The sequence below is a fragment of the Oncorhynchus mykiss genome, chromosome 26, assembly GCF_013265735.2.
Source record: "Oncorhynchus mykiss isolate Arlee chromosome 26, USDA_OmykA_1.1, whole genome shotgun sequence".
In the NCBI taxonomy this organism is placed as follows: domain Eukaryota; kingdom Metazoa; phylum Chordata; class Actinopteri; order Salmoniformes; family Salmonidae; genus Oncorhynchus; species Oncorhynchus mykiss.
This window is the reverse complement of record NC_048590.1, coordinates 8,825,937-8,838,897: the sequence shown is the minus strand read 5'-3', so window position 1 is coordinate 8,838,897 and position 12,961 is coordinate 8,825,937. Positions and strand designations below refer to the sequence as shown.

At 45.2% G+C, this 12,961-nt stretch overlaps 1 protein-coding gene and 1 long non-coding RNA gene across 18 annotated transcripts in view; one reads left to right on the top strand and one right to left on the bottom strand.

The window, feature by feature from the left end:
• Positions 1-12,691, top strand: part of LOC118936605 (death-associated protein kinase 3-like) — a 43,844-nt gene extending 31,153 nt beyond the window's left edge. For 2 of the 3 annotated variants that reach the window (XM_036964332.1, XM_036964331.1), the window contains exons 8-9: positions 696-741; positions 3,234-4,136. In XM_036964332.1, the coding sequence (XP_036820227.1) occupies positions 696-741; positions 3,234-3,968 (781 nt within the window). In that variant the 3' untranslated portion in view covers positions 3,969-4,136. Of the gene's footprint in view, positions 1-695; positions 742-3,233; positions 4,137-7,439; positions 7,530-8,659; positions 8,747-9,749; positions 9,900-12,385 lie in introns of those variants that run through there. The other variant, XR_005039862.1, reaches the window with a different exon arrangement.
• On the bottom strand, positions 4,067-6,615 carry LOC118944519. 15 transcript variants are annotated; one of them, XR_005039875.1, is made up of 6 exons: positions 5,721-6,075; positions 5,479-5,684; positions 5,299-5,380; positions 4,905-4,939; positions 4,555-4,601; positions 4,221-4,326 (listed from the first exon to the last, which is right to left on the bottom strand). It is a non-coding gene; the product is annotated as an uncharacterized LOC118944519 (long non-coding RNA). The 15 variants fall into 15 exon arrangements; XR_005039864.1 differs by lacking the exon at positions 4,905-4,939 and adding an exon at positions 4,864-4,904 and having other exon boundaries at positions 4,224-4,326; positions 5,305-5,380; positions 5,721-6,071; XR_005039870.1 differs by lacking the exons at positions 4,221-4,326; positions 4,905-4,939 and adding an exon at positions 4,864-4,904 and having other exon boundaries at positions 4,445-4,601; positions 5,305-5,380; positions 5,479-5,607; positions 5,644-5,684; positions 5,721-6,611.
• Positions 12,692-12,961: the final 270 nt, after the last annotated feature.

The window sequence follows — 12,961 nt, the reverse complement described above, 5'->3', positions numbered from 1 at the left end:
CATCATGCTGTGGGGATGATTTTCAACGGCAGGGACTTGGGGACTAGTCAGGATCGAGGGAAAGATGAATGGAGCAAAGTACGGAGAGATCCTTGATGAAAACCTGCTCCAGAGCGCTCAGGACCTCAGACTGGGGCGAAGGTTCACCTTGCAACAGGACAACGACCCTAAGCACACACCCAAGACAACGCAGAAGTGGCTTAGGGACAAGTCTCTGAATGTCCTTCACTGGCCCAACCAGAGCCCGGACTTGAACTCAATTGAACATTCCTGGAGAGACCTGAAAATAGCTGTGCAGCGACGCTCCCCAACTAACCTGACAGAGCTTGAGAGGATTTGCAGAGAAGATTGGGAGAAACTCTCTAAATACAGGTGTAAGATTGTAGCATCATACCCAAAAAAACTTGAGGTTGTAATCGCTGCCAAAGGTGCTTCAACAAAGTACTGAGTAAAAGGGTCTGAATACTGATGTAAATGAGTTATTTCAGCCTTTTATTTTTTTATAACTTTACAAAAATGTCAAAAAAAAAACAGTTTTTTTTTTTCATTATGGGGTATTGTGTGTAGATTGATGAGGGATTTCTTTTTTTTTTTAAATTAATTTTAGATTAAGGCTGTAAACATAACAAAATGTGGAGAAGGTCACGAGGTGTGAATACTCTATCCAATCCAGTGTAAACATGTTTGTCTTCCAGGAAGAGGTTAACTATTCAAGATGCCCTCAACCATCCCTGGATCAAGGTATACCATTGTCATATGAAAACAGCGTACTGTCGTGATTGACAGCTTGATGTTAAAGACACGCATCGTCGTTTTCTTTTGTGACATAACTTCCTGTATTTTATGATTTGCATAACCGCGCCTCCTAATTATTATACTGTGACATGTACTGTTCAGGCAGACACACGGATTGGTTTGTTGTTTGTACCGTTTTTACATACTTGGTTTCTGACCATGTAATGTATGTTAAGCTGTTATGGACTGCACCTCCCACTCAGACGATGTAGAATATATAATGACCTGGACAGCACCTCCCACTCAGACGATGTAGAATATATAATGACCTGGACAGCACCTCCCACTCAGACGATGTAGAATATATAATGACCTGGACAGCACCTCCCACTCAGACGATGTAGAATATATAATGACCTGGACAGCACCTCCCACTCAGACGATGTAGAATATATAATGACCTGGACAGCACCTCCCACTCAGACAATGTAGAATATATAATGACCTGGACAGCACCTCCCACTCAGACGATGTAGAATATATAATGACCTGGACAGCACCTCCCACTCAGACAATGTAGAATATATAATGACCTGGACAGCACCTCCCACTCAGACAATGTAGAATATATAATGACCTGGACTGCACCTCCCACTCAGACGATGTAGAATATATAATGACCTGGACTGCACCTCCCACTCAGACGATGTAGAATATATAATGACCTGGACTGCACCTCCCACTCAGACGATGTAGAATATATAATGGCCTGGACTGCACCTCCCACTCAGACAATGTAGAATATATAATGGCCTGGACAGCACCTCCCACTCAGACGATGTAGAATATATAATGACCTGGACTGCACCTCCCACTCAGACAATGTAGAATATATAATGGCCTGTACTGCACCTCCCACTCAGACAATGTAGAATATATAATGACCTGGACAGCACCTCCCACTCAGACAATGTAGAATATATAATGACCTGGACTGCACCTCCCACTCAGACGATGTAGAATATATAATGACCTGGACAGCACCTCCCACTCAGACGATGTAGAATATATAATGGCCTGGACAGCACCTCCCACTCAGACAATGTAGAATATATAATGACCTGGACTGCACCTCCCACTCAGACGATGTAGAATATATAATGACCTGGACAGCACCTCCCACTCAGACGATGTAGAATATATAATGACCTGGACAGCACCTCCCACTCAGACGATGTAGAATATATAATGACCTGGACAGCACCTCCCACTCAGACGATGTAGAATATATAATGACCTGGACAGCACCTCCCACTCAGACGATGTAGAATATATAATGACCTGGACAGCACCTCCCACTCAGACGATGTAGAATATATAATGACCTGGACAGCACCTCCCACTCAGACGATGTAGAATATATAATGACCTGGACTGCACCTCCCACTCAGACGATGTAGAATATATAATGGCCTGGCTAGTCAGATAGAGGGAGCTCTAGCCTGTTAGTTTGAATCAGACGTGTGATTCCATCAGATGAGTTTTTCCTGCCATGTTTGTGACTCTTAACTTAAATGTGTAACCAGTTGACAAAAGAGCTTGACGTTTGGTGATGGAAAGCATCGAAAGAAGATGAATAACTAACCATGTGACCTGGAGTGTTGCCTGTTGGGTAATATATAACTAACCATGTGACCTGGAGTGTTGCCTGTTGGGTAATATATAACTAACCATGTGACCTGGAGTGTTGCCTGTTGGGTAATATATAACTAACCATGTGACCTGGAGTGTTGTCTGTTGGGTAATATATAACTAACCATGTCACCTGGAGTGTTGCCTGTTGGGTAATATATAACTAACCATGTGACCTGGAGTGTTGCCTGTTGGGTAATATATAACTAACCATGTCACCTGGAGTGTTGTCTGTTGGGTAATATATAACTAACCATGTCACCTGGAGTGTTGCCTGTTGGGTAATATATAACCAACCATGTCACCTGGAGTGTTGCCTGTTGGGTAATGTATAACTAACCATGTCACCTGGAGTGTTGCCTGTTGGGTAATATATAACCAACCATGTCACCTGGAGTGTTGCCTGTTGGGTAATGTATAACTAACCATGTGACCTGGAGTGTTGCCTGTTGGGTAATATATAACTAACCATGTGACCTGGAGTGTTGCCTGTTGGGTAATGTATAACTAACCATGTCACCTGGAGTGTTGCCTGTTGGGTAATATATAACTAACCATGTGACCTGGAGTGTTGTCTGTTGGGTAATGTATAACTAACCATGTCACCTGGAGTGTTGCCTGTTGGGTAATGTATAACTAACCATGTGACCTGGAGTGTTGTCGGTGGTTTGGTGATGGAGGCATGTCACCTCTGGCTTATATTCCATTGCTGTTCAGAACATCATCAATGCATGGCATGCAGTGCCAGTTAGTGACTTCCAGCTCAGTAACCCTCCGTCTATCGTCCTCATCTCTCGTGTCTGAAGTCTAATGAGTGCAAGGAGGAGACTCCCATCACCAAGACCGCGGACCAGACCAAGACCCCGGACCAGACCAAGACCCCGGACCAGACCAAGACCCCTAAGAAGCGCGAGCGGCGTCAGCTGAAGACCAAACGTCTCAAGGAGTACACCATGAAGTCCCACTCCTCCATGCCCCCCAACAACACCTACGTCAACTTCGAACGCTTCGTCCAGGTAGTGGAGGACATCAGCCGGATGGAGGGCTCCTTCACTGGGCTAGCCTCGGCCCACGACTCCCTGCAGGAGGACATTGACGCCTTGGTCTCCGTCTACAACCACAAGGAGTCCTGGTACAAGGAGGAGAGCGAGGGGGTCCGTCACCAGCTATCTCAGATCCGCTACGAGTTCCGTAAAGTGGAGGCGATGAAGAGGAGCCTGCAGGATGAGATGAAGGTGGTGGACGTCAGCGTCAGTGACGTCAGCGCCCGCTACCAGGAGAGGAAGAGACACTTTGACGCCCTGAGACAGGAGCTGAGCGACGAGCTGAAGTGGGTGCAGGACGTGGTGGGGTCGTTAGGGGTCACAGGCGGGGTCGCGGACGGGGTCGGAGGAGGAGGGGGCTACCTCAACTGTAACTTCTCCACTGTGTTTAATAATGACGTGAATGAAGCACTGAAGGAAATGCTGAACAGAAGCTGTGGAGGAGATCTGCTGTCTGGGATCAGCCTGAACCTCACCGAGTCTGGACTGAAGAGATAGTATGGTATAGTATAGTACAGTAGAGTATCAACCTGGACCTGACTGAGTCTGGACTGAAGAGATAGTATAGTAGAGTATAGTATAGTATAGTAGAGTATAGTACAGTAGAGTATCAACCTGGACCTGACTGAGTCTGGACAGTAGAGTACCAACCTGGAACTGACTGAGTCTGGACAGTCGAGTAGAGTACCAACCTGGAACTGACTGAGTCTGGACAGTAGAGTAGAGTACCAATCTGGACCTGACTGAGTCTGGACAGTAGAGTAGAGTATCAACCTGGACCTGACTGAGTCTGGACAGTAGAGTAGAGTACCAACCTGGACCTGACCGAGTCTGGACAGTAGAGTAGAGTACCAACCTGGAACTGACTGAGTCTGGACAGTAGAGATAACAGCAGATACAGTAGAATATCAACCTGGATCTGACTGAGTCTGGACAGTAGAGATAACAGCAGATACCGTAGAGTATCAACCTGGATCTGACTGAGTCTGGACAGTAGAGATAACAGCAGATACAGTAGAGTATCAACCTGGATCTGACTGAGTCTGGACAGTAGAGATAACAGCAGATACAGTAGAGTATCAACCTGGACCTGACTGAGTCTGGACAGTAGAGTAGAGTATCAACCTGGACCTGACTGAGTCTGGACAGTAGACATAACAGCAGATCCAGTAGAGTATCAACCTGGACCTGACTGAGTCTGGACAGTAGAGTAGAGTACCAACCTGGATCTGACTGAGTCTGGACAGTAGAGTAGAGTATCAACCTGGACCTGACTGAGTCTGGACAGTAGAGTAGAGTATCAACCTGGACCTGACTGAGTCTGGACAGTAGAGTAGAGTACCAACCTGGACCTGACTGAGTCTGGACAGTAGAGTAGAGTATCAACCTGGACCTGACTGAGTCTGGACAGTAGAGTAGAGTATCAACCTGGACCTGACTGAGTCTGGACAGTAGAGTAGAGTATCATCCTGGAACTGACTGAGTCTGGACAGTCGAGTAGAGTACCAACCTGGAACTGACTGAGTCTGGACAGTAGAGTAGAGTACCAATCTGGACCTGACTGAGTCTGGACAGTAGTGTAGAGTACCAACCTGGACCTGACTGAGTCTGGACAATAGAGTAGACTACCAACCTGGACCTGACCGAGTCTGGACATTAGAGTAGAGTACCAACCTGGATCTGACTGAGTCTGGACAGTAGAGTAGAGTACCAACCTGGACCTGACTGAGTCTGGACAGTAGAGTACCAACCTGGACCTGACTGAGTCTGGACAGTAGAGTAGAGTACCAAACTGGACCTGACTGAGTCTGGACAGTAGAGTATCAACCTGGACCTGACTGAGTCTGGACAGTAGAGTAGAGTACCAACCTGGACCTGACCGAGTCTGGACAGTAGAGTAGAGTACCAACCTGGAACTGACTGAGTCTGGACAGTAGAGATAACAGCAGATACAGTAGAGTACCAACCTGGACCTGACTGAGTCTGGACTGTAGAGTAGAGTACCAACCTGGACCTGACTGAGTCTGGACAGTAGAGTAGAGTACCAACCTGGACCTGACTGAGTCTGGACAGTAGAGTAGAGTACCAACCTGGACCTGACTGAGTCTGGACAGTAGAGTAGAGTACCAACCTGGACCTGACTGAGTCTGGACAGTAGAGTATCAACCTGGACCTGACTGAGTCTGGACAGTAGAGTAGAGTACCAACCTGGACCTGACTGAGTCTGGACAGTAGAGTATCAACCTGGACCTGACTGAGTCTGGACAGTAGAGTAGAGTACCAACCTGGACCTGACTGAGTCTGGACAGTAGAGTAGAGTACCAACCTGGACCTGACTGAGTCTGGACAGTAGAGTAGAGTACCAACCTGGACCTGACTGAGTCTGGACAGTAGAGATAACAGCAGTTTCAGTAGCCCAGAGTCAGTATCAGAAACAGGAAGTAGAGGACACGAAGTCATCTCTGTGGAATATTATATCTTTAGTTTGTTCTCCTTGTGATACGTTAGTAGTATTGTTGTGATTAGCTAAAAAAATAAAACGTCAACGTATTTACAATGCTTTACTTTTCGTGTTTTACAAAGAATGATGTAAGAGGCTTGACAGGTTTTGAGGTTTTATATTTAAAGTCTGCAACTTTTAAGTAGCTTGTTTGTTTTTCATAGTTCAAAGCCAACTGTTGATGATGTGGATAGAGGATTGATAATGAGTAGATCTAGACCTTCTTAGATTAGATTGAAGCTAGTTGAGAGTGTTATTGTTGTTTCATTATTGACATTAGACCTTCTTAGATTAGATTGAAGCTAGTTGAGAGTGTTATTGTTGTTGTCATTATTGACATTAGACCTTCTTAGATTAGATTGAAGCTAGTTGAGAGTGTTATTGTTGTTGTCATTATTGACATTAGACCTTCTTAGATTAGATTGAAGCTAGTTGAGAGTGTTATTGTTGTTGTCATTATTGACATTAGACCTTCTTAGATTAGATTGAAGCTAGTTGAGAGTGTTATAGTTGTATGTGTATTTTAGATGCTTGTACCTACCTGATCTAAACCCACTGAACCTGATAAAGATCTTATCGATTGAAATGGTGTGTGTGTGTGTGTGTGTGTGTGTGTGTGTGTGTGTGTGTGTGTGTGTGTGTGTGTGTGTGTGTGTGTGTGTGTGTGTGTGTGTGTGTGTGTGTGTGTGTGTGTGTGTGTGTGTGTGTGTGTGTGTGTGTGTGTGTGTACTGTATCAGCCAAACACTACAATACACTGGTCCTTTTACTCCTAGTCTGGTACCTTTTAGTCTGGGTCCTTCTAGTCAGGTCATTTTAGTCCTAGTCTGGTCATTTTAGTCCTAGTCTGGTCCTTTTAGTCCTAGTCTTGTCCTTTTAGTCCTAGTCTGGTCCCTTTTAGTCCTAGTCTGGTCCTTTTAGTCCTAGTCTTGTCCTTTTAGTCCTAGTCTGGGTCCTTTTAGTCCTAGTCTGGTCCTTTTAGTCCTAGTCTGGTCCCTTTTAGTCCTAGTATGGTCCTTTTAGTCCTAGTCTGGCCCCTTTTAGTCCTAGTCTGGTCCCTTTTAGTCCTAGTCTGGTCCTTTTAGTCCTAGTCTGGTCCTTTTAGTCCTAGTCTGGTCCTGATCTCTTTATAAGACTGTTTTAGCTCCTATGTTTGTTGTCTTTGTCATGATAGCCCAAAGGCTTTTCATCCTATCTATGTCATGACAGCCCAAAGGCTTTTCATCCTATCTATGTCATGACAGCCCAAAGGCTTTTCATCCTATCTATGTCATGACAGCACAAAGGCTTTTCATCCTATCTATGTCATGACAGCCCAAAGGCTTTTCATCCTATCTATGTCATGACAGCCCAAAGGCTTTTCATCCTATCTATGTCATGACAGCCCAAAGGCTTTTCATCCTATCTATGTCATGACAGCCCAAAGGCTTTTCATCCTATCTATGTCCTGCTGTTTTCTGCTGTGGTTTAGCCGTTAAACCCATGCCAGGCCCTGGTGCGCAGACAGTCTGTCATTAATCTGGAGAACTTCAGGAGACAGTACGCACAACGCAGATGGAAGGTACGTCCTGCAGTGCAAAACATCATACAATATCATCAACATGCCATTAGGCCATTGATAAGTGTGTGTGTGTGTGTGTGTGTGTGTGTGTGTGTTTGCGTGCGTGCGTGTTTGTATCTGTCCATGTGTGTAATTGTTTGTGATGTCAATAGGCCAATACATATGCTGTAGTGTGTCAGAACATCTTTATCGGGATTGTGTCTCTGCGGGGACTAGATGTCGATCAGGATTGTGTCTCTGTGGGGACTAGATGTCAATCGGGATTGTGTCTCTGTGGGGACTTGATGTCCATCAGGATTGTGTCTCTGTGTTGTCTAGATGTCTATCAGGATTGTGTCTCTGTGTTGTCTAGATGTCTATCAGGATTGTGTCTCTGTGTTGTCTAAATGTCTATCAGGATTGTGTCTCTGTGGGGACTAGATGTCCATCAGGATTGTGTCTCTGTTGTCTAGATGTCTATCAGGATTGTGTCTCTGTGTTGTCTAGATGTCTATCAGGATTGTGTCTCTGTGTTGTCTAGATGTCTATCAGGATTGTGTCTCTGTGTTGTCTAGATGTCTATCAGGATTGTGTCTCTGTGTTGTCTAGATGTCTATCAGGATTGTGTCTCTGTGTTGTCTAGATGTCTATCAGGATTGTGTCTCTGTGTTGTCTAGATGTCTATCAGGATTGTGTCTCTGTGTTGTCTAGATGTCTATCAGGATTGTGTCTCTGTGTTGTCTAGATGTCTATCAGGATTGTGTCTCTGTGTTGTCTAAATGTCTATCAGGATTGTGTCTCTGTGGGGACTAGATGTCCATCAGGATTGTGTCTCTGTTGTCTAGATGTCCATCAGGATTGTGTCTCTGTGTTGTCTAGATGTCTATCAGGATTGTGTCTCTGTGTTGTCTAGATGTCTATCAGGATTGTGTCTCTGTGTTGTCTAGATGTCTATCAGGATTGTGTCTCTGTGTTGTCTAGATGTCTATCAGGATTGTGTCTCTGTGTTGTCTAGATGTCTATCAGGATTGTGTCTCTGTGTTGTCTAGATGTCTATCAGGATTGTGTCTCTGTGTTGTCTAGATGTCTATCAGGATTGTGTCTCTGTGTTGTCTAGATGTCTATCAGGATTGTGTCTCTGTGTTGTCTAGATGTCTATCAGGATTGTGTCTCTGTGTAACCACCTGACCAGGATGATGAGAAGAGGGCAGGAACAACAACAACAACAACAGGACCAGGTGATGACCACACACACACACACACACACACACACACACACACACACACACACACACACACACACACACACAGTCTGTCTAATTTACCCATTCATATTACACAGTCTAACTAACCCAATAATATTACACAGTCTATGTCTAATGAATCATCAATCAATCAATCAAATGTATTTATAAAGCCCTTCTTACATCAGCTGATATCTCAAAGTGCTGTACAGAAACCCAGCCTAAAACCCCAAACAGCAAGCAATGCAGATGTAGAAGCACGGTGGCTAGGAAATACTCCCTAGAAAGGCCAGAACCTCGGAAGAAACCTAGAGAGGAACCAGGCTCTGAGGGGTGGCCAGTCCTCTTCTGGCTGTACTGGGTAGACCAGAGGAACCAGGCTATGAGGGGTGGCCAGTCCTCTTCTGGCTGTGCAGGGTGGAGATTAGAAACCTAGAGAGGAACCAGGCTATGTGGGGTGGCCAGTCCTCTTCTGTCTGTGCAGGGTGGAGATTAGAAACCTAGAGAGGAACCAGGCTATGAGGGGTGTCTTCTGGCTGTGCCGGGTGGAGATTATAACAGAACATGGCCATTGTATTTCACAGTCATGAATTAATATTGCACAATATATGTCTAATTAACCCATGTAATGCTGCTGATGCCACTGATCACTCAGCCAGTACATGGGACGTGTGTGTAAACTTGTTAGTGATGGGTCAAGAAGTGATGTGTTGTTGTGCTGTTGCCCTCGGTTACTTAAAACACAAATATTGTTGCGTTGTCATCTCAGCAAGATACACACGAAAGTCATTCACACGGATATACCCAATCATATCTATAATCCACAGTAACTAAGCAACATACTGAACCTTGTCATTGTGTTTAACTGCGGTCCACTCTGGAGTACAGAGATGGCGGCCTACCTAACAGCTATTCTGTTGACTATCTATTACCGGAGTCATTACAGAGAAACAGAGTTGTACCTCCTAGAAATAGACAATACTGGTTGTGTTTTCAGAGGAGCTGTGACAGCGACAACGAGGAAGAGACCAGGAAGACAAGACTACAGACCAGGAAGAGGAGTAACACTTCCTGAAGACAACATCCAATCAAAATGCCACCATTCCTCCATTCCACTTCCTGAAGTCAACAACCAACCAAAACACCAGCCCCAAAGGCTTTTCATCGTATCTATGTCCTGCTGTTTTCTGCTGTGGTTTAGCCGTTAAACCCATGCCAGGCCCTGGTGCGCAGACTGTCTGTCATTAATCTGGAGAACTTCAGGAGACAGTAAACACGACACAGATGGAACGTACGTCCTGCAGTACAAAACATCATACAATATCACCAACATGCCATTAGGTCATTGATAAGTGTGTGTGTGTGTGTGTGTGTGTGTGTGTGTGTGTGTGTGTGTGTGTGTGTGTGGGTGTGTGTGTGTGTGTGTGTGTGTGTGTGTGTGTGTGTGTGCGTGTGTGTGTTTGCGTGCGTGCGTGAGTGTTTGTATCTGTCCATGTGTGTAATTGTTTGTGATGTCAATAGGCCAATACATATGCTGTAGTGTGTCAGAACATCTTTATCAGGATTGTGTCTCTGCGGGGACTAGATGTCGATCAGGATTGTGTCTCTGTGGGGACTAGATGTCCATCGGGATTGTGTCTCTGTGGGGACTAGATGTCCATCAGGATTGTGTCTCTGTGGGGACTAGATGTCCATCAGGATTGTGTCTCTGTGGGGACTAGATGTCAATCGGGATTGTGTCTCTGTGGGGACTAGATGTCCATCAGGATTGTGTCTCTGTGGGGACTAGATGTCTATCAGGATTGTGTCTCTGTGTTGTCTAGATGTCCATCAGGATTGTGTCTCTGTGTTGTCTAGATGTCTATCAGGATTGTGTCTCTGTGTTGTCTAGATGTCTATCAGGATTGTGTCTCTGTGTTGTCTAGATGTCTATCAGGATTGTGTCTCTGTGTTGTCTAGATGTCTATCAGGATTGTGTCTCTGTGTTGTCTAGATGTCTATCAGGATTGTGTCTCTGTGTTGTCTAGATGTCTATCAGGATTGTGTCTCTGTGTTGTCTAGATGTCTATCAGGATTGTGTCTCTGTGTTGTCTAGATGTCTATCAGGATTGTGTCTCTGTGTTGTCTAGATGTCTATCAGGATTGTGTCTCTGTGTAACCACCTGACCAGGATGATGAGAAGAGGGCAGGAACAACAACAACAACAACAGGACCAGGTGATGACCACACACACACACACACACACACACACACACACACACACACACACACACACACACACACACACACACACACACACACACACACACACACACACACACACACAGTCTGTCTAATTTACCCATTCATATTACACAGTCTAACTAACCCATTAATATTACACAGTCTATGTTTAATGAATCATCAATCAATCAATCAAATGTATTTATAAAGCCCTTTTTACAACAGCTGATGTCTCAAAGTGCTGTACAGAAACCCAGCCTAAAACCCCAAACAGCAAGCAATGCAGGTGTAGAAGCACGGTGGCTAGGAAAAACTCCCTAGAAAGGCCAGAACCTAGGAAGAAACCTAGAGAGGAACCAGGCTCTGAGGGGTGGCCAGTCTTCTTCTGGCTCTACTGGGTAGACCAGAGGAACCAGGCTCTGAGGGGTGGCCAGTCCTCTTCTGGCTGTACTGGGTAGACCAGAGGAACCAGGCTCTGAGGGGTGGCCAGTCCTCTTCTGGCTGTGCAGGGTGGAGATTAGAAACCTAGAGAGGAACCAGGCTCTGAGGGGTGGCCAGTCCTCTTCCGGCTGTGCAGGGTGGAGATTAGAAACCTAGAGAGGAACCAGGCTATGAGGGGTGTCCAGTCCTCTTCTGGCTGTGCCGGGTGGAGATTAGAAACCTAGAGAGGAACCAGGCTCTGAGGGGTGGCCAGTCCTCTTCTGGCTGTGCCGGGTGGAGATTAGAAACCTAGAGAGGAACCAGGCTCTGAGGGGTGGCCAGTCCTCTTCTGGCTGTGCCGGGTGGAGATTAGAAACCTAGAGAGGAACCAGGCTCTGAGGGGTGGCCAGTCCTCTTCTGGCTGTGCCGGGTGGAGATTATAACAGAACATGGCCATTGTATTGCACAGTCATGAATTAATATTGCACAATATATGTCTAATTAACCCATGTAATGCTGCTGATGCCACTGATCACTCAGCCAGTACATGGGACGTGTGTGTAAACTTGTTAGTGATGGGTCAAGAAGTGATGTGTTGTTGTGCTGTTGCCCTCGGTTACGTAAAACACAAATATTGTTGCGTTGTCATCTCAGCAAGATACACGAAAGTCATTCACACGGATATACCCAATCATATCTATAATCCACAGTAACTAAGCAACATACTGAACCTTGTCATTGTGTTTAACTGCGGTCCACTCTGGAGTACAGAGATGACGGCCTACCTAACAGCTATTCTATTGACTATCTATTTCTGGAGTCATTACAGAGAAACAGAGTTGTACCTCCTAGAAATAGACAATACTGGTTGTGTTTTCAGAGGAGCTGTGACAGCGACAACGAGGAAGAGACCAGGAAGACGAGACTACAGACCAGGAAGAGGAGTAACACTTCCTGAAGACAACAACCAATCAAAACACCACCATTCCTCCATTCCACTTCCTGAAGACAACAACCAACCAAAACGCCACCGTTCCTCCATTCCACTTCCTGAAGACAACAACCAATCAAAACGCCACCGTTCCTCCATTCCACTTCCTGAAGACAACAACCAATCAAAACACCACCATTCCTCCATTCCACTTCCTGAAGATAACAACCAATCAAAACGCCACCGTTCCTCCATTCCACTTCCTGAACGCAACAACCAATCAAAACGCCACCGTTCCTCCATTCCACTTCCTGAAGACAACAACCAATCAAAACACCACCATTCCTCCATTCCACTTCCTGAAGACAACAACCAAGCACCATTTAAATCCAGTTGTCTATGAAGTTATAGTCTTTTCTCAGTGAAAGGTCATAGACCTTTTTTAATGATACTTCCGTACGTTAGCTAGCTTTTTATAAATCTGTTTACGGTGTAGTGGTTGTATATGGCGGGAAATACAAGACAGCAGAATGAACCCGTTTGTGTTCTTACTGTATTTTACATCAGTGTTGCATGTATAAAATATATTTTCCTATTAGATTATGTGTCCTGTTTATTCTCTATGTTGGTTGGGG